A 27,965-nucleotide genomic window follows, 5' to 3' on the forward strand; every position below is an offset into this window, starting at 1 on the left:
CCGTAGTTTGCTATTTTGAGGACGGTTTGGTCTCCCAGCAATATATTTAAAGGCTGCAGCACACTAACGCTTAAACGCTTTCAATTGTCCGCCGTGAGGACGTATCATTATCGCGGCGCTGCTGCTGCTGCTGGACTCTGTAACGGCTTTTTTATGCAGAGCTGAGCTAATGCACGCTTTGGGAGGTAACAAGGGGCAAAGAGCACGGAAAGCCAATCTGCATGCGGGTCCAGACTGAGCCGCACTGCAATTTGCATCACTTCCCCCCCCCCCCCCCCCCCAACACACACACACACACACACACACACACACCGCCTTTCCCACTTCATACATAATAATTGGATTGGGGTTATAAAATGTGGCCTGGCAAACAAACTGGCAAACAAACCAAACGCTTGTGAATTAATTTTGTTTTGTCAAAATTGGGAACTTCTTTTCCACCATCTTATCTCTCAAACTGTCAAATGAAGGTCAGAGCCACACATCTATCCTCAATTTGTTTAGTTTTTGCCGATGCTTTGTAATGTTTCAGGCTTTGCTCATCTCAGGTCTATGCTTTCTTTTTTGTCATACATGTGAGCTACTTCTTAGCCTTCTTCGTGGCGCCAAAGGTTCGTTGGTAGGCGCCGTTCTGCCTTATGAGTCGTTTTGCGTCTTAATGAAACCGTTCGGGGCAAGTAATCGTCGTGCTAAACCGCCAAGGACGCGCAGAGCCGCCCCGTTCTCATTCTTGGCGTCTTGCGAGGGAATTCTTTAAAGCGAGTTTCCTCCGGGACCGTGTATGCAGAGGTTTGTTCGTATTTACTCCACCTCCCCCCTCCCCCCCGTCTCGTCTAGTCTCATTTCATCTCTGCCAAGCCGCCGTCGACAGCTGGGCCTCAGTCAACAGCTGCTTCCCCTCCCCCTCGCTCCCCCTCCCGCCAAAATTAAATCCAAACGGTGCGTCAAACGAAACGAGGTCGCCTACCATTGGTGCCAACCCGGAGACTGAGCGACTCCGAGTTTGTTTGTCTCTCTCCTTTGCGACTCAGGTCTTCTCGTCGGAACGATTACAAAACAAACACACAAACTAATTACAGGGATTGCCTACATGATGATGATGATGATGAGGACGACGTCGAGGGAAGACATCCACACTTGAGTGACGTTAGCTCCTGGCGTTAGTGCCACACGTGTGACCAATAAAAGCAGAACCCACCCACCCGCTAGTCACAGTGTGTGCCGCTCTGTGCTGCTCTGCACACACGCTGGCCTCTGCCAATTACTGTGTGCATGAAGTGCTTGGCGGGGGTCCATCATGAGCAGTGTTCCCCCCTGAGCCCGTGTGCTTAAAGGTCACTTAAGAGACCGCCACATTAACAAAGTTCCTCCACATCACAGCGTGTTTGTGTACCGCTGCACGCTCACCTGCCGTCTCTCCCTGAATTGATCCGTTTCAAAGCCACAAACGGTTTGATTCACTTTAATTGGATTTGTGTGAGGCGCCTGTTTTGGTTGGAAGCCACATATGCATTCACCTGATAGGAAATCAGCCACACTGTGATTACTGTAGCCAAAGCACTTGACCTGTGACCTCCAATGGCTATTGCCTGGCCGGAGCTCAGCGGCTGTTGAAAGTGTAATTTATTCCAATTTTGCAAGCTCATCCATCAGTAGTCTGATCTAATGGGGGTCTAGTGGCTTTTCCATCACATCTTCTCCGTCTGTCCCATTGGTCTCTTCAGGGTTTTGCAATATTTACAGCCGGTGCAGATAATGTGTGAGTGTGTGTGTGTGTGTAGGCTGACGCACATTCGGTCTCCAGAGGGCAATTTAGTCGAGCCTTTTTCTTTTGCTGATGTTGGCAACGCGCGGCTCCGCCTGTTAATGTGGACGCCATCAAATCTGACTGAAGGCGGACTCATCTGTCGCCCCGTGACCATCAGCAAAGACGACCGCGTGTTTCCATGGACATTATATCCCCGGCACCCTCGGGTGAAGACGTGCGGCTCCTATTTGCCATCTTAATCATCTTTTATCTGATTGGCAGCTTCCCACGTCTTCATCCGGCGCGTGTGTGTGTGTGTGTGTGTGTGAGCCCACACAGGCACACATGTCTGAACCTCTGTAGTGACTGACACATACATGTTCTGTTATACAAGCAGCACATATTGAGCTTACATTGGCTGATTTAGATGAAAAGCGCGGGGATGAGATGAAGATGAAGATTAAGATGCTTGTTTCTTGCAGGCATGACAGGGCGGTTCATTAAATTTCACAATGCAGCCTAATCAGCCCAGCGGTCTGGATTAGCAGCAATCACACAAGTCAAATAATTGAAATGTGACGTGGAAAAAAAATCAAATTAATTTAATGCAATGACTTAGAAATGATAGAAATCTTTCAATTAAACTTTGTCCACAGGCAAATGAAACATGTTGCTGCTTCAGTGCAGAGAGCAGAAGACTTCTTCGTCCTCTAAACCAGCCTGGCGGTGACGTCCACACTATATTTATTCTCCGTGTGTGTGTGATTATGGGAGTAAACTACTCCATTGCCCGGCGGCTCGGTGATTGACGCATGTCGTGACGGTAGCGGTGGGGGGGGGAATCTAACCGACGTTTATCGCTGGTCATCAAATCGCCATCAGAGGTCGGTGGCCCGCTAACGCTCTAATTGGGTCTCACCCGCTCCTTCGCTCTCCGTCTGCTCTTTCAATCAAACGTCAGTCCGGCCTGGGAGAGGAAGTAATTTAAGGCGCCCCGCTCGCCCTCCCACGCTTCTTTCCCCATCCTTTTTTACGCTGACCGACCCTGAATGGAACCTCGGCCTCCCCGCACCGATGCCTTTGTGCGACTAAACGCTTTTGAATCGGTTGAAGCGGCACTGTTAGATGTCAGACAACCCGATGAAATCTCACACCGCCTATTTGTAACCGCAATGCCGAGATGTTTGTCGACCCTAAACCTCTGCTTTCAATTTGCCCAGTTGATTCCCCAATCAACCGGAGCCGTACCAGAACCTGTCCCTTACTCACAGCTATATGAAGCCATTAACATGCTAAAGGAACGCACGTCTTCCTTTTTGAAGCTGCGAGATGAGGGGGAGATTACAGCGCCGCCGAGGCAAATTCATAGCGGACGCCGTTCCTCACCCGAGCAAATGCGAACATGATGGAGCTGTGCAATAATGGCCGACCGGAACAATACATAATTCATCGGGAAACAGATTCATCTCCCGTCTCATCAGCGCGCCTCTCCTTCGATGAAGCTCCCGTTTTATCTGTGCCAATGAAGTTTCCCCGCTGATTTCCCTCGGCGCTTCCTCGCCAACCCAAACTATTGACAGCTTTCATTTCGCTTTTTGACACGCGCACCTATTTCCCCCGTATTAGTCGAGGGGGCCGGTTGCGAGGAGAAACTCATTTTGCCGATAACAAAAAGTCATCCTGGCTCACACTCATTGCCTTCGTCTTCCCCCCCCGCCGCTTTGGTAGACTCTTCATCGATCCGCGCCGTTTTTGTCCTGCGGTTTAGGTAACGGAATCCGTCCCTGGACTGTCTGACATCGCCTCGTCCGTGCTTTTATGGCGCGCTGGAAGATGGACTCCTTTTTAAAGGGTGTAGTCGAGCGTCACCGGGTGCCGTCTGTAGAGAGAGAGAGTCGTAAAAAGAGAGAATGTCACTGTAACCTTTTGAAGCGGCTCAGCGAGAGGGAATTAGACACTCACACTTATGTTTCTTTCACCTTCAGCTGACAGTCAAAGGCAGCTATTTCTGTTTCTATTGTCTTATTGTCTTACAGAGCAAGTCACTGGGAAATTGAATATCTAGAGGCAAAGGTAACAGCTGATATCGCTCTGATTTGGCGCTAATATTTTCCAGGGCTGCTCTTGCGTCGGCAGTGACCATTTTAAGATGAAGTAAGTTGAAGTTAATTTCAGATAAACACCTTTTTGACAGCTCTGATTCATGAAGGGAACCAAACCAGCACCGCCCCCCTCCCCTCCCCCCGCAGGCCTAGCTAATGCCTGTCAACCGCTGAGCAGCACTGGATCCCCCCCCCCAGGCAAGAATGTCCAGAATTCATCCCGTCTCTGCTGGACAGAGATACAACTGCTCCAAACCCGGCGCAGGCCTCTGGCTGGAGCGGCATGCGGTCGAGCGTTTTCAGATTACCGATTTGCACGGACGTAAAGTTAGGAGCTGCAGGTGGGAGGAGTAGAAGAAGAAGAAGCCAAATCGAGGTATTTGGGCGTTGGATTGGTGCTTAGTTACGAGGATGAGACAGGCAGTGTTCGGTTTGAAACATCACTCAGGCCGGCAGCGTGACAGCCCAAACCCCAGATGAGACATGTGGGGATATTATGCAGAGTTGTGACAGTTAGTCGACGCCCCGTTCTCCGTATAGATCATCGCCAGGTGACCCTTGTTGTCTCATGGAGCGTGATGAAAACTGAAAAGCTGCCACTCGCAGCGCACGCCACTCGCAGCGCACGCGAGCCCGTCCGAGGCTAAAGGAGAAGCCATTAATAGGCAAATGAGGGATGGAGAGGAACAGGAGGCACTACATGATCTCAGGGCCTTCCGTGGAATTTAATTTCAGCGCCCCGGACAATACCAGAGCCATAGACTGATTATAAATGTCTTCATCTCCATGCAAATGTGCGCTCCTGCCAGTGTTGATTACCTGCGGTTAGTGGGGGGGGGGGGCCTCCTGCAGAATGACCCCCCCGCCCCACCCCCCCACCTTCTCCACCCGTGTCATGACTCTATTTGCACCTTTAAGCTGCCTGTCAAACATGGAGCCCGTTCGTCTTTCCCCCAACCTTCCGGCTCATTTATTTTAAAAGGAGGCGGCGCCGCTGGGAGAATACAGATGGGAGCCTCACCGACAGGATTGATGCAAAACAACATCTCTGAGTATTCTAATAACCAGTTGACGGACGTGCCGGTGTCATAAGTCAGCCGGGGAGATGAAAGGCTATGATTTAGATTACATTCATGATTTCTCTCTTGATGAATAGAACGCCCGGCGCTTCTTTTGCTCTCAGCGTCTCGGGCGTCAGACGGTGCAGCAGCGCTTCCTCACGGCCAGCAGGTGTAGCAATGAGGTCTCATTTCCACGGCGGCAGGATGAAGAAGAAGAGCTCAGGGAGGATCGATCGCGGCAGCCCCCGGAGAGATTAATGCGACCGCATCACGGAAACGTCAACTCCCCGTGTTCAAATACAACGTTAACACAGCGTTTGACATTTAGCGTCATACAGCCTCATTTGTTTCCCCAACTTTTTAAAGAATGTCCCTCGTAGGATTAATACGCAGGGTTAATAATGTGTCAGTTGAATAGTCGCAATACTTCATCATCGTAATTATGACGACGCAGAGCAGCTTAATCCCCCTCCAGAATCTCCTCCTCTCCCTCCCTCCCTCTCTCTCTCAGTAGTGCTTAGTGAGGCTGCAGCACAAGACGCCGCCGCCGTCCACGCCGTGTCTGTAATTACTATTCACAGCAGCATCCAAACAAGAGCTAAGCCGGCGCTAATGTCGCACATTCACATAACACATTAAAGCCAGCTCGCCGCAGCTGTTGTCATTTTGATGTCTGCAGGGGAAAATGCCTTTTCATTAATCAACGAACGGACGCGTTCCTCAGACGCCCGTTCGTTTCACAGGTCCACTCTGGGAAGCGACGACAACGACGACTGAACTTTCCCGCTCTGCTCTTCGTACAAGTCTGAGAAAATAAATAGGTTCTGGTGCGTTTGGATGATTTATTTCCCTCCTCAGCCAGGCCGGCGGGTTTATTTCTACACGAGGCGACACGGTTCGCCGTGTTTCATCCCATTATTTGGTCTTTTTTCCCGAGACATCCGCCAAAACGGGGTGGAATAACAAAGTGCGGTGAATTATCTCCTCTCTCATTTAGCTCACATTGGCTGCGATAAAGGTTGACAGGTTGCTTCAGTTGCTCCCTTTGAATACGTTCTTGAACGCGAGGCTTCAATTTGGTCACGGAACCGCACGCCAGTTGGCCTATTAAAGGACTTCTGTTTCCCCCACAGGGAGATGACACAACCAAACACATAATAATTCACTCGGCTCTACGTGGGCTGTGTTGGTGCGTGGCAGAAGATCCACTTTAAGCCGGAGTTGCACGAACAGCCTGCTGTCTTTACACTAATAGAACACGACAAAGGAGACAAACACACCTGCAGATCCTACAGCCTGAAGACGGTTCACAAGTTCAATATTGGCTCTGCGAGTGTCTGATGAGCTGTATGAGCCAAGCAGAGACACGGAATGGAAGCGTAGATTTGAAAATGTATTGCAGAACGTGAGACTTGGTGTCGAACGGTCCCTTTGCTCTTTAGGGATGAACTCTTGGGCGTCGGGGTCACCGAGGGTGTTCTCGCACCTCGTCAGGAATACAGCTCATGTGTCAAAGGGTAGTAATTCATTTCCAGTACGTGACACTGGTGAGGCTGGATCACGCTGTTCCAGCTGTACCGGTTCAAACTGATTGTCATTCTCATTTTCGATTCAGATTTTGTGTTTCGCTGCATCCAGATTTGGTTTTTCTGCAGGCAGTTTGCAACCAAGAAGGATCTTTACTGTGGTTAGGAAGTTATCAGAAAATTGGAAAGAAAAGCTCAGTGTGTGACTGTCTATGGAAGTACAAAAAAACAAAATAATTAGATTTTTGAAAGGATTTTTATGAACAAAGGACTTTATTTTCAATGTGATGTTCAGAACCAAACTCGGACTAATTTGTTTTTCATCCATCCAACACAGAACTTTGCATTTTCTTTGCTCTTTGATGCTTTGGAGGCGTGTTCACATCAGGTTAGCACACAGCTAAGGATAAAAGTGAGGATAAAAGAGCATCACCACTGTGATGTGTGACGGCAGGAGCAACAACACGAGCACTGAAGTGATTAATCCACCCGTCAGTGCAATCCGTATAGAACTATTCCAGTAAATTATAATAACTGGTAATAAGTTAGCTTTTGATGTAGAAATCACAAACACTTCAACGTCTCCAATGTGAGGATTTTAAGATTTGTTTGATGCCATTGTGAAGCAAATCTCTTACAGTTTTTGTGCTCCGGATATAAAAAGCAATAAACAATTACTTGAAACTACTTGAAAACCAATGAATCAATCAATGCATCAGTAATGGACACAGTCATTAGTTGCAGCTCAGGCTAAACCCATTTGAAAATGTTCATCGAGTGCATTTACCAGAGACGTTAGGCGGCGATCTCGGCCCCCATGAGAGCCGAAGATGTCTCCTCTGTGACCGATCGTGCCCTTGTATGGAGACGGTGATTCAGATATCACCGCTTCCCTCTGCAAAGCAACCAGTGCAGCGGTAGTGTTCTAGATTTATAAATAATGTACGGCCGGAAAACTTTGTTACCATCAGTCGTAAGTGCTCTCAGCGTCGCCCCCTGCACCTCTCACCTTGTGAGCCGGGGCCCTGACACTTCCCTTTATTGATATCAGTGTGATTTATGGAACTGGGCCTGCCTGGCCATCTTCAAACTGGAGATGGGGCCCTGATTTATCCCCGTCTGACGCCGCAGACGAGGGAGGAGGGTCTGACTGAGACGGCGTCACGTCCCCGCGTCCCTATTTGCGCGCTAGGACTTTCTCTTCCGCATGCACCTCTGCAGCAGGATGTTGTAATGAGCAGGTTGCTCTTTCTGTCTGAACCCTGCAAGGAGGAGACAGGGAAGCGGTGAAACGGGATCCATGACGGATGACTCAGCCACACTTATACTGCTAAATGTTCCGAAACAATGCGTCTCTGACTGTGTTCTTATTTCATTGCGCTTACACATCCCTGTGTCTCCGTCAGACCTCCAGATGCTGCAGTCGCGCAGAGAAACACGTTGTCCCTCTGTGCAATTATCATTTGTCAGTCTTCAGCCATTGATGCTTGATACTATGACAGCTTTCCATTATGTCTTTCAGGAGGAATTACATTTTAGTATTCCTGTCACAATCTTAGGCCCCTGAAAGGTTTAATTTTGTCGATGGTTAGTTATTTGCCTTGCTGGAAAGTTTGTAAAGGTGTATTCCTCTCCGTCTCATTCGGAACCCTCCGCTTGACACCGTTACATCTGGGTTAGAGGGAATCACAGTAAGAACACTCCCACGGGAAAACGCGTGTCCTGGCTAATTCTGTGATTGCGTCTCGCCGGCTTCCGCTCGGACGAGTCGTCATTCTGGAGGTCGGGAGAAACATGAGATTAATCCTATTGGGTGACCTGCCAGGCTGGCCTTTGCCATGGCCAGGCCCCATTAAAGGAGACTTTATTGATTGTAAATAAGCTGCGTAATTAATGGAGGGTCACAGCCGCGCTCGGTCCAGACTCAGACAGGGTTTGTGTGTGTGTGTGTGTGTGTGTGTGTGTGTGTGTGTGTGTGTGTGTGTGTGTGTGTGTGTGTGTGTGTGTGTGTGTGTGTGTGTGTGTGTGTGTGTGTGTGTGTGTGTGTGTGTGTGTGTGTGTGTGTGTGTGTGTGTGTGTGTGTGTGTGTGTGTGTGTGTGTGTGTGTGTGTGTGTGTGTGTGTGTGTGTGTGTGTGTGTGTGGGTGGTTGCACTTTAAGAGGACTGTCATACCCTAAAAATGATAACTCTATTCCCTCAAAAAACTCTGGCTGGTAGTTATAAAAACAGTTTCTGGAGAAAGGCTGATGACTTAAGCGGCATTTTTAATGGCAGAGGCGAACAATGCGGCAGCCAATTATGTGTGTGTGCTGAGGGGAAAGTTAATTGCACTTTCTTTGACAAATATCGAATTGCCTCTCCGATGCTTTTAAGGTTAGCAGCACAGCTTCATTCCTCCAAACAGTGTGATTGCAGACCAACGCAGACAAAAGTTAACTGATGAAAGTTTGGGTTGTGTGATGTAAATATATATAAATATCGTATTTTGTTTGTAAAATCTGTGACTGAAACTTAAGAAGGGGAGCCACTGGAATGTGTCGGTGTCTGCTTCACCTAAAGCTGCAACACACACACACACACACACACACACACACACACACACACACACACACACACACACACACACACACAGAGGAATTCTTGAAATGATAGTATTAAGTATTTAGTAATTATCAAAACAAAGCATATTAGAGACCCATTTTGTAGAACTGTTAATCCTGCATGTGCCACTCTTGCCTACGAACGACTCAAGCTCGCCTCGTCTAATTTTACGTCTCACCCGAACACACACGTGCACATCCTTTTTTTCCGGGGGGCCGCAGCAGACGAAAGCTCCTCGTGGCGTACGGTTCCCGCGGCGCGTTGCCTTTAAGCGGTCTGGAACACGACGGGGCGAGCATCACGGCCCGAGATGGAAGAGCCCGAGATGGGCTGTGCATCCGCTTACGCACATTCTCTGCGAGAGCCTGCTGCTTCTTGGCTTCCCTTCACACGAGGCTGGTACACAGGGTCAGAGAGAGTGGGAACGAGAGACGCGCACGCTCATACACCCTCAGATGAAGCATTGCTGTGGTACTCGGGTACATTTTTTTTGCGTTGATGCGTGTGTGCGCGTCTCTCCCTTTCTCTCTCCAGTGACCCGCAAGTCTGTATACAGTATGTGTGTATGCGTGCATGCGTGCGCTTCACATGCCTACTCAGTATCCTGTCCTCTTCGATTTCAAACATCGATTGTGTCTCCTCGAATCGAGCGGCGATATCTCTCCCTATTTTCTGCTCTGCCAGTTAGTAAACTGCTCCGGCCTTGCCTGGTTAGCCCACTATCATGCAGAAAGAAACAGATTTATCGGGCTAGACCGTGATGTCTTCTGTATTTCATCCCTCGTCTCATCCTTCCAGCTGACAAGAAGCTACAGCATGTGCTTATCGAGACGTAGCTTCTTTTTTTGTGCGTAGCATTTTTGATTTAGTACCGTGATGGCAGAATGGCTCCGGCCTGTTTGATATCCAGACATTAGACGCCGCTCGCTGCTCATATTTTAGCTGGGCTGAAGTTTCTCATCAGCACCAGGGATGATGCAAATTCCACAGTCTGGGCCGTATCTCTCGGGATGAACATGGCGCCGATCCGATCCGCCGCCACCTTACACCGTCTTCGCAATGTCCACGTCTCATCGCACCCAAAGCGCATGATTCATACCAATGGATGAGCTTCACACGGCGTGCAGAGGAAGGTGTTCTACATGACAAAACGCTCCCTCATTAGTTTTCCTTTTATATCCCGGTGCTTGATGCTCAGTGCTCTGCGGTGTTTAGGAGTATGTAAATACACTGAAGTGATTTTTACGACGCTTGTTAACTCTATGTACAAACCATTTGCAGATAGGGGCCTGAAGTTAATGCCGGCAATTTTTCAGGGGAAACGCTTGGAGGGGCCCGTATAAATAAGAAATATAAAAAACCCCGACGATTCCAGACGCTGCACGTTCTGGGGCGCGCCGGGGGAAAACATTCGCGTCACGTTTCGCCGCCGAATCTCCCTCAAACTGGCACCGCCGCCTTTTTGATGGAAATAATGCTTTTCATCTACTTTCCCCCACTGTCTCTGTCAGAAATCAAAAGGCGTCATTGTGTCATAAAGCAGCTCTTGCGATGGGGCTATGAATAAACTGGCTTTTAAGTAGTTTCTCTCTCTCACATCTAGAAGTGTCAACCGAATAGCCAAGACGCAGAAATAACAGAATAATCAGCAGCAGAAATTGTTAGTAGAAGCTCGTTTCATGATTTAAGTCAATATGCGCAATTGTAGACGCAGTAGGAAACCAATTTATGTAATTGTATTGCACCAGAAAATAGTTGTCAACAAGAAACGAATGGATGAAATGCAGGTTGGTTGGATTCTTTAAGCTGCTGCAGATGATTAGAATTTGACGACTTTCATTACTTTGGTGGACATCATTTTGTTTGACTTTACAGGTTTTTCTGTTGTTCCAGCTGCAGTAAAACGTATTTTGGGCAGCAAAACACACTTATTTCACCGTCACCTGTGTCCATTTTGTTCTCTCTCCCTAAAAAGCCGTTGATTGGAGAAGCGTATACCCCCATCCAGTCCAAACTGGCCCTGTGCCGGTTTAAGGGTCGAGACTGCACCCTTGCCGTCGGCTCTGAAACCACGCCAGGACAATATCGGGTGCTGATAACAGCTTTGTAATGGTGTCGGCGGAGGCTCGCCGCGCCATTTCAGATAATGGTATCATCTTGTGTTTCCACTATGTTCCTGTCCTGGTAGACCCGTATCAGGGCTCATATTTTATTTAGAGGAACCTGTAATTATGTAGGTGAGACAACAAAGAGGTCCGAAATATTTGTATTTATTAAGACGTAGGCATTTTTAAGAAGCGATGGAACCTTTTGCTTTGGATTTGCAGGTCTGAGATCAGCAGGTAGAACGCTAAATATGTCATAACCCTCATCTCCGTTGGCCTTGGACGGGGGCCTTTGCCTGTGACGGCGCTGACACGGTTATTGACTGCAGAGAGCAACGGCGGCGGGGGCGGCGGCTTCTCCTCCTGCTGCTGATTTCGCGCGTTCTAAGATGCACAACCCTATCAGGCATCAGGATCATCTGTCACTGTCACAGATATGCAGCAAACAACTCTCCGGCCAGCCAGACGGCGGCAAGACGGATATTTACCCGTCGTGAGGTTGTTCGAGGGGGAAAGCAACAACATTCCGTAACGATAACGAAATGTCTGTTTTCACTTTAAACTCCTGCAGGTCTTTGGTCGATCTTTGCATTGTTCCAGTGTACTCTGGTGTTCTTATCGGAAATGAAGAAGAAAGGGGCGATAAAGGAAGAAATTAGGAAACTAAAAGGGAGCCAGGAAGGAAATTGGGATTGAAAAGGGGAAAGTAAATGGGAAGAATAGAGAGAATGTATGGATTATATGTTCAGAGCCCATAATTAAGCACTACACTGGTAAGAGCTGATTCAGAATCGTCTTTATTCCAAGAAAATGCTACTGATTATCTTACTACACTTGAGATGTAAAGGATTCTGATTGGCCCCTTACCAGACCTTCCTTCCACAAAGTAGCAAAGTCTCTGCGGTACTCTTGTGAGTCTGTACTACAGATGCTTCGGCAACTGCTTGCCCAAAAACAAGGCGAATAAACGTCCAAAATAGTGACAAACGTCTGTCATAAATTGCCTGGGCTCATTTAGTCTGAACAGCTGTGTGGAAAAGAATTCCGCTTGCAGGAACGATAAACGGGAGAGTTGCAGCGCCGCCTTACATTTGAGAAGCCTCGATGAATTACTGAATAATGTCCGTTCGTTTTTCTGCGGTCAGACCGGCGGATTAACTGTTGAATCATTTCAGCGTAACGCAGAACAAACAACAGGCTCAGAACCCAGACTCGACATGAACATCGCCCCATTTCTTATTCAAAGTGTTATTAATTACATTTTGTCCGTGTTTATATTCTGCTTTGTTTCGCCACAGATGGATTGATACGGAAGTTCTCGGTTTTGGCATCGCATTCAGGTTGGCCATTGATGGAACATTCAAATGGTGTTTCAAGTCGTTTCAGAGCAACACAGCGGGAGTCAGAAAGCATTTAAAGTGATTTGAGTCGATGTGGTTGTTCTGGGTTTGGCAGCCGCCTCCCCTCAATTTCCCCGCCGCTCTGTTTGTCGCTGTTAAAATGGACTTCTCTTCCGCTTCTCTTCTCTTTTTCTTCCCACTCGAGCTAAACTCCGAAGTGACTCTGCACGAGAAATGTCTCCGACCTACTTCAACTGGTCCAGATCGGTACATTTTACACGCACACACACAACGTAACTATGTTTGCCGCAGTCTGTTCGCAGCGTTTACCATCCTGGAGGCCTTTCAGACCCTCTCAAGGTCAAAATGTCAGTCTAAGCCGGATCGGTTGCAGGGGGGCCTTCTGAGAGCTTTTCCATGTCCTCCTCTTTGAGGTTGTTATTGTTTGGGTCCAAAGCCGTCACCTCAGCTGGAGTCTGTCTGTGGGGCTTTGCTGAGTCACTCCCACCTAATGGAGAACATCTGCTGCCATGCTTTTCTCTTACAATCTGGACGCACAGCACGTGTGTGTGTGTGTGTGCCCGAGACAAAGAGGTAGCCGGTCTTTGTGGTTTAAAGCTGATCCTAACAGCCGCATTTACAGCTCCCTCTTTTATCTTGTTAAACCCTCTGCAATCCACTCTCCATCATCTTAAACTGCACCGCATTCTTTATATTATCTGCACCGAGCTTCCTCATGCTGTATATTGGATAATATTATTGCCCTCCAAACCCCGATCTTGTGTCTCTACCACATAACGAAGTACATACGGAGCTATTTAGGCGCTCGGATGGAGCTATGAATATTTATCCTCCCAAGTCCACCACAATAGTTTTCACTTAATACCTGTTCTACACGCTGTGATGTAAACAGATCAATATCACAATATCATCCTGCAGTATGTGTGCATAATTGTGTGCGTGATATCGTCCTTTTTCAATCGCCTAAACCAGGGGTTGACAATCTAAAGCTTTTTTATGTCTATAACTTTCCATCTTGTGGTTTACAGCCTGTTGACAACAGTTGCCGTATGAAATTGGTTTAGATTGATGTGCTCATTCTCCCATTCGTCCTAATCCTGTATGAAACGGGGATTAAGTATAGAGCAAAAGCTAAGCAAATGTAGGCCTCCGGTGTAAATGATCTAAACGTGGGAGGCAGTGGCTCAGTGGGTAGTGCTTCCGCTTGGGAACCGGAGGGTCGCTGGTTCGAGCCCCTGCCGAGGTGCCCCTGAGCAAGGCACCGAACCCTCAATTGCTCCCCCCTCTGCGAAGGGTGGTAATGTAATGTAAGTCGCTTTGGATAAAAGCGTCTGCCAAATGATCGTAATGTAATGTAATGTAAATCTGGAATATGTTGCCCGGCGGGGTAGAACGTGTATTGGTGTTGACATCCGATATCTTTTGAGATTTGACCCCATTTCAGTATTTGTTGACACCATTCACCGAGGTGCTCTACTCTCCCTTTCCTGAGAATACGTGTAATTACTGCATGTTGTTGTCACCACTGTCTGTTTGTTGTCACTCACTGCCAACGCTGTCACCAAATCTAAATGTTTACTATCTTTGCCCCCCCCCCCCCCCCCCCCCCCCCCCCCCACACAGATTTCTCTGTAGCACAGTCCGGGGGCATCTGCTGCAGCCATGTTCAGGAACAGCTTGAAGATGCTGCTGACGGGGGGGAAAGCCAACCGCAAGAGTCGCAACAGTGGTGAGTCTGCCGTCTGATGCCAGCCACAAACAATGACGCATCTGCCTGTCAGAGCGCAGGAGGGAGCTCGCCACTCGCACGGGGAGCATTTGAGGAAGCGAGAACTGTGCAGCTCGGCAGATGTAATGTGTTTTTTTTCATTATTTGGTTTAATCCGCGACCGCCAAATGACCCCCTTTAAAAGCTGGATTCCACTTAGGATAGATAATTCATGTCAAATAAAAAAGCAGGGGAACGCCGCTGAGCTACCGCCCCCTTCCTGTCGCCGCTGAAATTGTAGCTTTTTAGACATGTTTAGAGGTGAGATTTAGAGGTAAAGATCAGATTATAAGCGGTGTATCCTTTTAGAGGCCATTTGAACAGACAGAACTGATGACTGAGTAACGGAAACATTTGCAGGGCTTTTTTTTGTCTGTGTATCAGCAACAATGAAGCCAGACAGATATAACCGGTTAACTGCTCAGATGATCAGGTGCAGCTGACAGGTGCTTTGACATGATTTCGGTGAAGCAGCACCTTTTCACGCCAACCGCGCCGTATGGGAAACACAGCGGGTGTTCGTCTTTATTGTGGACCGGTGCACACAAGCGTTCAGCGAGCAACCAAACGTCTCTGCGTCTCTGCTCTGTGGCAGATTGTTGCAGATTCCAGTCGGCTCGCGTCAAATAATGTATTTGATTGAAGAAGCCTTGTTATCCTGAAACAGCTGTTTGCTCCTGTATATGTCAGTCAGGCTTTCACTCAGAGGATCGAGTCTTTTGATATGGAAACAAATCCGGCCAAGCTCCTTCGGGACAGTCACCTCCCCAGGTCAGGGTCTTCAATCCTGCCGCCCACATGAAACGAGCTGATGATGGATCTCAATCCTCACATTTCTCGCATTTCGAATCAGTCAAAAGCTTCTCCCCTTCCTCTGTATGACATTAATGTTCAAGGAGCATCTGGGGTTGTATTAATGTTGTCAGTTTAGCTTCCTGTTCTATTATTTTGTTTGTGGTGGTTAATATCAAGGGGGCCTCGAGCCAAATTACACGCTCACTTTTGTAGTCCTTCACCGCGAGCCTCCAGAGCTTGAAGGGAACTTGGCTCCGGCAGAGATCCTTCCTCTTGTCCCCCTCAGTGTGTTTGCGTGTACACGCGCTCGTTTGTTTGTGTACTTATGTGTGAAGTGGAGAAGAGAGCAGACAGGCGGTGCGTGGCTGGAGCCCCCCTCCAGTGTTTCCATATCTGTTGCTGTCACTTTGCAGCGAATCCGCTCCTCGCAGCAGACGTGTCGCACCGCTCTCACAGTCTGTCTCCGCCACTCCAAACATCTGCACCCAGTCAACTGTGGCACATGTGCACACACTCACACCCCAGCTCCTTTAAACTTTATCTAACCACATCATTTGGAGGGGGTGGGGGGGAAAGAGAAATCACTTTGCAAAAGAGAGACGAAAATACTCACAAGCGCCTCTTTAAACCGCTGTCACCGCCTCCCCAAGGACAAATTGTTCCAGTTTGCCACAGACAGGGGGCGCTGGAAACCTGTCCCATTCCTGCTGCCGTGGGAGGAACACGGGGAATGGGATGGAGATGAACGCTGAGATGGTGCTTTGAGACAACCGTGAGATTGTGAGATTAGCGACCTCCACCTTTTGATGCAGTCTGAGCTCCTCTGGTGTCGGCGGAGGTTTGCCTGCGGGATACAAATGAATCTGCAGTTTCCGGCAGATGAGCCAGATGTGCCCGTGCTTTTCGCACATAATCAGTTCTCTCGTTTACGTCTATTATCTTTGAAATATCTCGCAGACATCCGCCTCCAGCGATCATTGTGTGTGTCAATGAGCTGGAGTTAAACGACTCTGAGACAGTTGTGCGAGGCCTTAAGTTAGTGAGCCGCTGAATGGCATTTTGTAAATTGAATTACACACTTAAGCTGCTGCGATTGTGACAACGCTGAGTCTCTCACTCACCAAATAGAGGGTTATCTGCAGGGGGGGTCACCGCACCGCGCTCGCATCATCATCACACACACTTTATCAGTTGTTAGCCGACCTGTCACTTGTCGCCATTCATCTCAGTCCGAGCGTATATTGCTTAATCAGCCAGCCGTTCAGGGTTTTTGTGGATGTTCACCGGCGGACAACGTATAATCTCGCAAAACCTTCCCATTCAGAGAAACATCTCGACGCCCAGTGTCCTCCGACGCTCCCCTGTTAAGACACGGATCAGACTTTCAGCCAGTTGTGTGTATGTCAGGCTTCTTCGTGTCAGAGCGGCCCACTGTTTCCTGTTGCCCGCGGCAGCTCCAGCACACCCGCATGGAAAGCACTCAGCAGAAAAAGTGAATGAGAGGCGAAATGTCCCCTCCGGTCTTCCGATGTTACATTGTGTCTCGGATCCACGGACTCTGCAGCTTCTTTATGAATGGGAAATGGAGTCTTTTGTTTCATTCCTATTGTTTTTTGTTTTGTTTTTCTGTGCTGTGTGAAGTTTTTTCGCTCCTTCCCGTCAAAGTGGTGGATGAGGTAGCTCCAGACTTGAAAGACAAGTCGGCAGCCTGACATGGCAATTACTGTTTATGGTGCCGGCTGATTGGGAAATGAGAAATGCGGTTGATGGGTTCGGAGTGTCTGGACGAGGAACTGTTGCCTGACTAATTAAAGAGAGAGAGAGAGTGAGGCAGGGCGAGGAGGAGGTTGGCAGTGTGCCAAATATGACGTCCACACACACATGCTCATGCCAGGGGTCGAAATTAATTTGTGATTAATTGATTTTTTTTCTGTTGATGTGCTCAAAAAAAAAGAAATGATGCCTGAGTGGCCCGAAGAAGTTTGCTGACGTTATAGCGAACATTGAACACACACACACACACACAGACATGCATGCTTCATACATCTACAGTGTCTGCTTTTGCTGCCTTTCATCTGAGTTGTACTCTTAAAGGTGATTGTTTTTTAAAAGTAAATAGTGAAGAAGCTAATGAATAACAATGCTAATTAGGCTGTTTTTGCGCAGGCGTTCTATAAAACAAGTCAATGTAAGATCAAAATGAACTAAGCAGCCCAGAGATGGACGGTGGTTCGGCTCACTCGATTGATTTTTAATGATCTTGATCTGGATGTGAGGAGACGCTCTTTGTTCTCCACACCACATTTCTAACATTAATGACCTCTGCCTCATTTCTCCACAAGTCATTCCCTGGAACTTTCCGGTAAGTCGACAAAGACCGCAGGCAGCAGGTGCCTGACAGGAATCAAATCGGCCCCAATCACTGCACTCTAATTGATGGCTCATTTTCCACAGTGGCGCTGAAATCTAATTAGAGATCATCACGTCCTGCAAAACAGGCTTTGAGCTCTAAAGGCTACAAGAAGTGACGCAGCAGCTCGACCTAATGAGTAAACCCTATTTACGGTCAGTCTAAATTAGCAGGAAAGCCCACATGCACTGGGTGTGTTCAACTCCAGCCAAATGACATTTTTGTGTCAGGACTGCGACCGTGTGATGTGGCTACATTTCAAACAGTTTGCCCTCTACTCTTGTGCTGAATGCCTGCGAGGCAAGGAGACACTTTTCAACATTAGTATTCTACTGTTGGATAGTTGCATATTTTAAAATCCAATAAATGTGGGCGGAAAATGTGCATATGCAGATGTTGCACATTTCCATATATATTGCCGCTTACACAAACACACAAAGCAAGTGGTCAGATATCCAGCGAACATTATCCAATGACTTCGCAGAAAGGAGTCACTCAGCCGAGCGCGATATTATCAAACTGATAGAGGAGGCGACAGCAGGAGCAGCAGCAGCTCGACGTGAGCTGATTCTGGCCGATATCCACAGAGCGGCAGATTGGCACCTACTGCTCCACAGAGTGTGCCCTTCTGTCCTTTATTAATGAACTCAGGTAACAAAAAAAATGGATGAATGGAGGGGTTTCAGTGGAGTGGGTGTTGATGCAGGGAGGCTGTGCACCCTGCAGAGGGATATAATTCATCCCTTTATTTGTCCCGTTGCCTATGGATTGATACGGCGATGCTTGTTTCTGTTGCCTCCCCTGGAAATGAATAATGGAACGATCCAGGTTGCGGCTTGTTTATGTTTTCTCCTCATTTTCCCCTACTCATACCTCTTTTGCTGATCCTCTATAGGTTGAGGACCTCGAGAGGACCTAATTTTATGTTCTCTGTCCCACTTCTTACATCCTAATTCAGTTTAAATGTGCTTTTGAAGATGTTGTGTAAACACAGACTGTGGCTATCAGGGCAGACAATGAATCTGCTAATCAATATTGTAAACAACTGCGAAAGGGAGTGCTGACCTTTGGATGCTGAGGACAACAGCCTGTGGTCTTCATGGTGAAATCCTCAAGCTTCACAGCAATACATTTGTTTCCTCCTTTCAGCCATTGACATTTATTTTTCAAGGGCATACGTGCTGTGGCGATAAATGAACTGCGCAGCACTTGAAGCTGTCTGCTCGACTCATGTTGCTCTGCTCAAGAGTCTGTGCCAGCTATAGGATGCCTCCGTGCTTAGACATGCGCTTTGGGGAAATCAGTGTTCCTCATCAGAGCTGGGTAGCAGAAGTGTTTACTGATCTGTCAGAAAGAGCTTCGACACTGTTTTCCCTGGGGATAAATCTTAAATATTTACCTCGTCTCGCTGGAAAGCTAATTTCCCCTTCCAAGGTCCCTCAGTTAAGTCAGTGAGGAGTTATTTTGTCTGCGTAGGTAAAGTTGACATGAAGGGCCCTTGTGTGGCTTCATCACTCTCTTCCTTTAACTACGACTGACGTAGTGGAGAAGCTGATCCTCACATTGGGCCAGAGACGATATAATCAGTGTCAATCAGCTGGCCGGCGCCGCCCCTGAAGCCGGCAACGCTATCAGGAGCGGGCACCCCTGACCTCATCATCGGGGTAACCACAGTAACAAAGCTGTAGGAAACCGAAAGCGCGACGAAGGTCAAATACAATGCAGACGCTCTGTTCGAGAGGGCGGGCGGGCGGGCGGGCAAAGTGTCAGCTCGCCGCTCTCCTACGTCGCTGAGTGTCGGGGGCACTTATGGGACCATCAGCACGGTTCAGTAGCACCACTTGATCCACATACTGTCCTTGTCACGGCCACCCCCGAGCCTCCACACGCTGACCTAGTTTGAGTCCTTCAGGCTTTTGTAAGATTGTAGCAGCCACAAACCCCCTCTGTGATCCTCTGAGAGTCGTAGTATTCAGACGCTGAAGGTTATTTTGGGTGTTTCTGCTTTAACAGCGTGTTCAAAACAAAGCCGCAGCTAGTCAGAGTCAGCTATACCGACTCTTCTAAGCTTTGATGAACCATTTCTTCTTCGAGCTGGGAAATCATAACCCGAGGCAGCAAAGAGTGGATCGTGTCTCGGCCCGTTGAACCAACGTTTGCTGCAAGTCTTCAGCAGTTCAAGGGTTGATGCCGTCACAAACCTGCGTCATTGATTAAAATCAGAAACGTCCACGTCAGTACAGTATTACCGCTGCCCACAGCCAAGTCTTGTGTATCCACGGACACCGGCATTGAAAGTGGTTTGAAGGCCGATCTCCCAATCTCCTATGACTAATTCTATTTGCTGTGTGGTACTGTGACATTTTAATGGAGACCAACACTAGAGTGCACGGCTCGCCTGCTTCTCCCCCTCGCAAGCTCTTTTATAACGCAAATCGTACTTTCCAGTGCTAACAGTAGGGAGTGGGCAGAATGCTGCGTGGGTAAAGAAACGTTGGTCTAAGCTCTCCTCCATTCTCCAGATCACTACGGCAATACCGGGAACTCTCTTCCTCCTCACTCGGTCCCGATCTGTACATTTCCTTTTCCTGTCTTTTGAGCCATGAAGGAAAGCTATCCATAGTGTATATAGAGTGTGTATACCCTGGTGTGTGTTCAGTGCCAGTTCGGAAGTCACAAGTAATGGCGCTTTCACTCTTCGTCCTTGATCACCTTTAAAGTTCCAAGAAGTCCTTAGTTCAGTAGACGAGTAGAGTACATGGCCTTTCAAAGAAGAAGTACTGTATGTCTGCGTATTTTTGTTTTGCTTAATTTACAGTGGGATTTTATTCTGAAGGGCCAAGTCTGCTGTATATAGTATAAAGTAGATGTCATTTCCTTTTGGGGTACCATAATAAGAATTATTGCTGCAGGTTCATTTAGATGAAAGCTGTATCTTGTGGTGTTTTTATTGTATTATAATAAGAGATGTTTGTAACGTTTTGTCCCGCTCTTGTGTGTTAATCAGGGTGGAAACATATATACACCTTTTCAACGCAGGCTTGTTAAATACTGAATCAACACCATTCCGACAGAGTGTGAACAGAAACCGAACAGGACTAGAGAAGAGCAGTTATGAATTGGTATCATAGCGCCTGCAGACGTATCTTTGAAACTGACTATGGGCAAAGGTAAAACTGTGTGAAGAAAGTAAGACTTTCATCAGTCCGCAGCTCAGAATAATATTCTTCTCATATTCCCGGGTGCGCTGATGGCGCGCTGTAACCTGAGAGCATTTTTAGCATTTCTTTGTCTGATGCTTCATGCTGGATCCGTGTCTAGCCATGACTCGATGTTCTTGTTGACACTGATATGAGGGACCTGTTCACCGCTGAAGTGTTGTGGATTTTTAACAGCTGGCACTCTTGTGACCTAGATATGGAGTCCTCATCTTACCGTCAACTGGCTGGAGAATGTTGACATTTTACATGAAGCAATGGGCCTAGGACATGTGGAAACTAGGGAAACTATTTGAGCCTGTCTCCGAGATTTCTGTAGTTTTTCTGATTGTGGTAGTTCATTCAATACAGCTGTGTATTGTGTGTGTGTGTGTGTAGACATTTGAGCCGGTGTCTGTCAGCATGGGTTCATGTAATGTTATCATGCTCACTTGGTGGCAGTGTTGCATCCACAAAATCAGATTCTACAGAAAATTAAGAACAAAATTCCCCCGAAAATTGGCGAATGTGTTATTGTTGTACGTAACCATAGTATCTTTGACATATTGGAGAATAGATTTGGAGAATATGCTCTGTATAGTGGAACATGTGTGCTCCGTGTACTCCTCCTCACTCATCTTGCCATTCCTGGAGAATGTGTGATTATTCAAGTCATGTGAAATTGTCCTTAGCCAAAGCACAGCGAGGAACAGAAAGAGCAATCATTTGTTGCTCTCTGGCCTCGAAAGAGTTAAGGAATTTTTGCTGTGGCTGAAAGAGAGAGAAGGAGGATGAGAGAGAGAGAGAGAGTTATTGCTGCCACAGAGCGAGAGGAGGAGGAGGAGAGAACAGAGAGATAGCGAGCGAGGCAGAGAGAGAGAGTTGCCTGTCTGCCTATGTGAGTACGAGTATGTGTGTATGTGTGTGTGTACATGCGTAACTGCCTGAGCGTATGCGCGCTGACACCTGGTGCTCGCCCTCCCTCGCCGCTCACACTGTGGAGAGCTACTCCTGTCTGGGACATTCTTTACCGCTCTCCCTCTCTCTCTCTTTCACCCTCCTCTCCTCTCTATTCCCTCCCTCTATCTTTTGTCCTCCTCTCTCTGTTCCGTCTTCTCTGTTCCGTCCCTCTATCCGTCTCCCCTCCTTTTGTTTAGGATATTCCTTTTACTATGGTGCAGGATTTTTATGACGCGGGCAGACGGGGCGCTCGACTGACAAAGGTGAGCTGAATGAAGAGTGGCGGATGGATGGATTGATAGATGGATAGATGGATCACATGGGCAGAGGTGTAGTGATCTTTGAATGCACTTTTCAATGAGGAGAAAGGAACATTGCCACTATCCATCAAGGTGGAGCTGTTAATTGTTTCACAGGGATTTTTGTTGTGTGTGTGTTGTCTCGGTTTACACACACACACACAAGCGCCTGCGTGTGCGTCTGAATGTGTACTTTCAAAGGAGAAGTGTTCCAGCACATGATTTAAGAGCAGAGCGTCTGGCGTCAGTGTTTTCTGACTGCCGGCAGTATTTGTCAATTCTCCTCTCTCTTGGCTGATTTATTTGCTCCGTTGTGGCCCGCCGGTGTCACCTTGACCCCCGTTATTAGACTTTCACAGCCATCAGTGTCTTGTCAAGGGTATGCCACACCTTAACCATGGAGTGTGTGTGTCTGTGAGTGTGTGTGTGTGTGGAATTTTACATATAAGGAGTAAATCGAGATAGGGGAGGAAGAGAGAGGCTGTGTTTCATATGACCATTAGATGAGAAACTTGAAGTGTGTATTCACGGTGACACACTGTTCACGTAATGTCTTAATTGGTCAGAAAGTTAAAACCGCTTTGTTTGTATTTGTCTCATTAATTTAATCATCATCTTGATTTCTTTTTCATCTAAATCTCCTCTAGGCTGAACGATTAATCATTTTCATATTGAAATTATAACTTGAAACAAGTGCAATTATCAAACGGCAAAAAGCTTCGTTTGTAACCACGGTTCACTCTTCTGAGTGACACCTCAGGCTTTTAAGAGGTGAAGGTCTGCGGCAGTAACACATCTCGCCGGCTGAAATGACAACCTCAAGTGGCAGATTTAATCAGCTGTTGCTAATTAATGTTAATTTTCTAGAGTTGGCCAAAGTACATAATGAAACTTTGGCTGCTGTCTAATGAATGGATGTAATGATGCTTTGTGGATGTGAGACTATGTGGAACAACAGTATGAAAGTATAGGTCTGGAGGTGTATTTAGAGACAATAATGTTCATTGTCATGTGAGTCCGTGTCATGTTTAAGGACTTAAAATCACGGTAGTTCAATAGTTCGCAATTGACCGTAGTGAGGATTGAAGTAGATTGAGCTGTGATTGCTGAAGGAAATGAAACGTGGGTTCCATACTATCCTGAATTCCATATATTTCCCGTTCCACAGAGCAGACAAATCACCTGGAATTTCTGGATTATGTCAGATTACGCCTGTTGCTTCACCATCCTATCTGAGAAATGCGACATATTACATTACGTTACATTACGATCATTTGGCAGACGCTTTTATCCAAAGCGACTTACATTACATTACCACCCTTCGGAGCAATTGAGGGTTCGGTGCCTTGCTCAGGGGCACCTCGGCAGGGGCTCGAACCGGCTACCCTCCGGTTCCCAAGCGGAAGCACTACCCACTGAGCCACTGCCTCCGTGGATGTGGATGGATGGATGGATGGTGTCACAGCCATTATGTTAGGTGGAGGATTAATCCCAGCGTCTAACCGAGCGAACACGTTTGTTTAGGTGCTTTCATTCCATCCTGCTGCAGGTTCTGTCTTTGGTTGAGCGTAAGACTCTCCTCATTTAAATGATCAGTTTGAAAATGCCATGTTTTTGGTAGGAGAGGCAAAGTAAAGTATCCATGAAAGCAGTCTTGGTTTCTATGCTCACACTCAGGTGTTGCAGGTATCAACAATTCCAAGCAATACTGTCATTGTTGCTCTAATTCTCCTTACTTGCTAATTTCTTCTTTTTTCTGCACTCTGCCGCCCTCTCTCTCTCTCTCTCTCTCTCTCTCTCTCTCTCTCTCTCTCTCTCTCCCCCCCCTCTCTCTCTTCCACCCACTCAGATATTTCTGGAGAACAAAAGGAGAGAGAGAGGGGGAGAGAGGGAGAGATAAAACAGCGGAGCAGGGAAGGCTTAATGTACCAGCCCTGCGTGGGCTAATGAGTCTTCACCACTCCACCACCCTCCCCTTCCTCCCATTCTCATCCTCCTCCTCCTCTTTCTCAAGTCCCACTCTCACCATTTATCTGCCCGTTCTTCGCTAAACCAAACTTGTCCACCTCGCTCCTTTCACGCTCTCCCTCCACACATCGCCCCCCTCGCCCCCCTCACCCATCCGCCGTTCGTTTTCTCTTGTTTTCCCTTCTCCATTCATCACAGACGCTTCCCTTCCTCCTCTTTAATCTCCTTTCATCAATCCATACCACACACTAACGTTTTCATCACGGCCGCCTCATGCGCCTTTCTCACTCCCCCTCATCGCGCCCCTTTTTTGTGCGACGTCGTCGTCCTTCCACCCGCTCATCACCCCTTTATTCTCATTATCACAGGTACGACCCTTCATCTTTCTTTCATCAAGCCTTCCTGTTCCAATCACTCCACATGCTGACACTGACGCACACACACACACACACACACACACAGCATCATGGATTGTTCCTTTTGACTGTGAGAAATGTAAAATAACATAGCGGTGGGCCTTTTAAATGTGTGATGCCATGCGGGTCTTATCAACGCCTCCTCTGCAGCAGCATCCTGTTGTTTTTGCCAGTCGGGGGAAACTGGGCTTTCATTGTGCGCCTTGATGTGGATGGCGCTCATTATCGCTGCTCAACGCTGCGCGCCTTTGAATAGCAGGAAGTGCCCTCGCAAGCAAGCAAGCAAGCAAGTGCACACTGAGGGGAGATTGTCACGCTGAGGGGACATCGCTTCACGCCGCGCGACGAACGCAGCAAAACACAACTGCGCGTTTAGAGTTTACCTACAGCCCTGGGCTTCAGTTCCGTCCGTCTGTCTGCCGGTCCTCCACACCCTCCATCTCCAGTTTGCGGCAGCCATGTTTGTAGATTCCTTGCTAGGACATATCAGGCCTTCAAAGATGTTTATGGGATCCAACAGGTGTGGTGATTCGGGGTAATACCGGGGAATGAGACAGCGGCGTCCCCCACTTGTCGACCCGGGGTTCTGCGTTACGTCTCCTAGTCATGTCTGGACTACACTGACCTGCCTATTGTTCGAGATGATATCATGGCAGCAACAGATCGTGGTGATTAAATATTAATGGAGTTGTTAGGCGTCAAACAGATGAAGCCAAAGTCACTGTCCTTGTAAGATTTCACAAATTTTCCCATCCGTTTAGTGCTAAGATGGACACCAGGGCGAATTTAGGACAAAGAGTGCCACAGCTGAAGGACAACACATAAGAAATGTATGAAAGCTCACACACACACACACACACACACAGCTACACACACACGGACACGGACAGAAACACTCTTGTTTTTGTGGAGTTCATCCATTTGGCAAAACACATTTTCATTAAATCCTATATTAAAAGTCTTTTCTCTGTACGTTTGGCTGGACGGCGTTTTGATCTTGAAACCCAGCATTGTCGGGCTCAGCGCTCATTAAACTTTAACTCTGTTTTCTGTTTAAACCCTCCATCTTGACAAATATGTTGTAGCTGTGAAACTGTAGCTGTGTGTGTGTGTGTAGGAATGTGTAGGAATAGCAATGAAGTGGCAGTTCAGGTTAGGACACATGCGTAACATTCTATACACACTTTACACAGACCACGATACGACTCTAAGAAAAAGCTGTCTGCTTGATGATGAAGAACATTCCACCTCTTCCCTACCATCTCCTACATTCTCCTCACCGTGTATTATCCGGCTGTTGATGTCTGCTGTGTGTGTGCGCGTGTGTGTGTGTGTCTGCAGGCTAGAATCCCCCAGTCTGTTTTATATTTAATGTGTATTTCATTATTCAAGCCTGCTTGTTTGCAGCTGTTGGAGCATCTCGATTGCAATGGAGATGATATGTGTTTGCCGTGTGTGTGCGCCCGTGCGTGTGTATGTGTGTAGTTTTTTTTTCCTCTGCCCTCCCTTTCGTCACAATGACACAGGGAACAGGGTGAGTTATTGCGTAGCTGTGAGCAAGCAAAGGATAAGAATAACAGAGTGCAAAGAAAAAAGGGTGCAGCAGCAAGGACAATCTCTCCATTCTGTCTCTCTCTCTTTCTCTCTCTCTCTCCCCCCCTCGCTGTCTCCCCCCTCTCCATCCTCCACGCTTCATCTGTTACTCACTACGAGAAGCAAAGATCAATGGCCACAACATGCTTGTGGTCTCTTTCCTTTTCGATTCTCCGCCCCTACCTCCATCTCTCTCTCTCTCTCTCTCTCTCTTTCTCTCTCGTCCTCCCTCGCCCCCTAATCGTGAGAGCTCTTTGCCCTTTGATGGGAATGAGGAGGAAAACAAAATGACACTTTCGCCTGTCTACCTTCCGGCCTTCCTGCTCTCCGACATCAGATGCTGGCTTTCTGATCGTGTTTCGGCACTGGGGGCTATTTTGGACGTACTCTGGGCATGTTTGGCATTTAGCTCTTCTTCCTCTAGTGGGTTTGGCTTTGATTGAAATAGAACGACACCAAGCATCAAATCAGCCACTGAATAAGTAAAAGAATGTTTGCACATCGTCACCGGGAATGGCTTCAATCCTTACAATGGGATGTTGTCGACAGCGCTGCATCGTTTCCATACAAAGAGTTCTGACATGACGCAAACTGACTTGAATCACAATCTTGATTAATCATTATGTGTCCCATTCTTCAAAAGGGGGCCTCTGGCTTATTAACCAGAGTCATTTATGCCTCATTCTAATAATATAACGACCCGAAAAGGAAGAAAGAACTCAAATAAAGGTGAGTTGGGCCATCTTTAATAGAAACAAAGATAGATCCAAACACTTGGTATGCCACTGTGTCACGTTTTGTGTAATCCTGCACAAACATCTCCTCCTTGGTGGCGGTATAGATCTACAGACTGGAGCTTTAGTGTCACGTGAGCGTCCGTCAATTGTCAAGGCCCTCATTTCTTCCAAAATGCTGTATTTCAGCATCAGCATCAGCATCAGGCCATTAAAACCTAATTTTCCTGCTTGTGAAAGGCCGAGGTAAACAGAAATGATTTTTATCCCTGACTTCTCACCGGAGATTAAGCACTGATGCTTAATTTAAATCCTTTGAAGTGAGTCGAGTTGCATTCTTGTGAGTTTGTGACTGAAATTAGCCTTTTTTGTAAACCAGAGCTAATGATTTTTTTCGCGCGACAGCATTGGCAGATTCTGTACCTAGAATCTGGAACCTAGTAAGTGGAACACACAGAAGTGAAAATAGGATGTGCTACCAACTCTGCTTTTTCTGAATTTCTGCTTTTGAGGCGAAGCATTCTTCTGTAAGCTGCTATGTGGTTAGCAGCCAATGAGCAAGGCGTTCATTTGAAAGGCGGTGAATACGCCGCTCTTTAGAGGCGTCTATGACCTAATCAGGAGCCACGCGACCCTTCCTCTAACTGTAAACGTGCAGAGGTCAAAGGTAACTTAAGCGTTTGAGATTCAGCGTGAAAAACAGCGTCCAGTATCAACGACAGCTGGACCTCGGTGTCTGCTCTCCACCTCGCTATTCTTCCACCATTCTTCACAGCAGAATGCTCGGAGGCTGACCGGCAGCATTTATTTTCCCGCACATTTCCGCTCTCTTGACACCGCCACAGCTGAAAATCCCGTTTAACACTTCCACTTCCGCCTTGGTTATTTTTGAACACGCGCTATTCGCTTCTCCGCTCTGTGATGTAACCCCTCTGGTGTGTCAGACTGAAGGTAGGAGATGCTTGATTCGGCCTCTTTTCTTCCTTTTATTCACCAACTCCTTTTTTTGAAAACTAAACCCGCCCACTCTGTGCTGCGACACAGCTTTTCTCAGCGTCGGATGGCCGCGTAGGTGTCGGGGCATATCACTCTTTTCTCTCGCTCTCTCTCTCTCGTACACATCATTTTTTTTCCTCTCCCGACTTCCTCCATCCTAACACCTCCGTCCATCCAGCCAGGACACTGCTGAGTCGCGGTGCTGTCAGCCAGAGAGCCTGACGCACTCAGGCGCTCACACATGCGTCACCTCCCCTTGGCCCCGCGCCGCCGCCACGCCGCACGCTGTCCTCCAGATATGCCTCAGTGGCCTGGGGGTCACACGT

The 27,965-nt window shown here is 47.6% G+C and overlaps 1 protein-coding gene across 2 annotated transcripts in view; it reads left to right on the plus strand.

Moving 5' to 3' along the window:
• tanc2b (tetratricopeptide repeat, ankyrin repeat and coiled-coil containing 2b) overlaps window positions 1-27,965 on the plus strand; it is a 108,658-nt gene that overhangs the window by 17,321 nt on the left and 63,372 nt on the right. For both annotated transcript variants that reach the window (XM_076151821.1, XM_076151822.1), the window contains exon 3: window positions 14,127-14,232. In XM_076151821.1, the coding sequence (XP_076007936.1) occupies window positions 14,166-14,232 (67 nt within the window). In that variant the 5' untranslated portion in view covers window positions 14,127-14,165. The remainder of the gene's footprint in view (window positions 1-14,126; window positions 14,233-27,965) is intronic.

Source organism: Genypterus blacodes, unplaced genomic scaffold (assembly GCF_046128005.1).
Source record: "Genypterus blacodes isolate CSIRO-AG114 ecotype Tasmania unplaced genomic scaffold, CSIRO-AGI_Gbla_v1 ptg000055l_1, whole genome shotgun sequence".
NCBI lineage: Eukaryota > Metazoa > Chordata > Actinopteri > Ophidiiformes > Ophidiidae > Genypterus > Genypterus blacodes.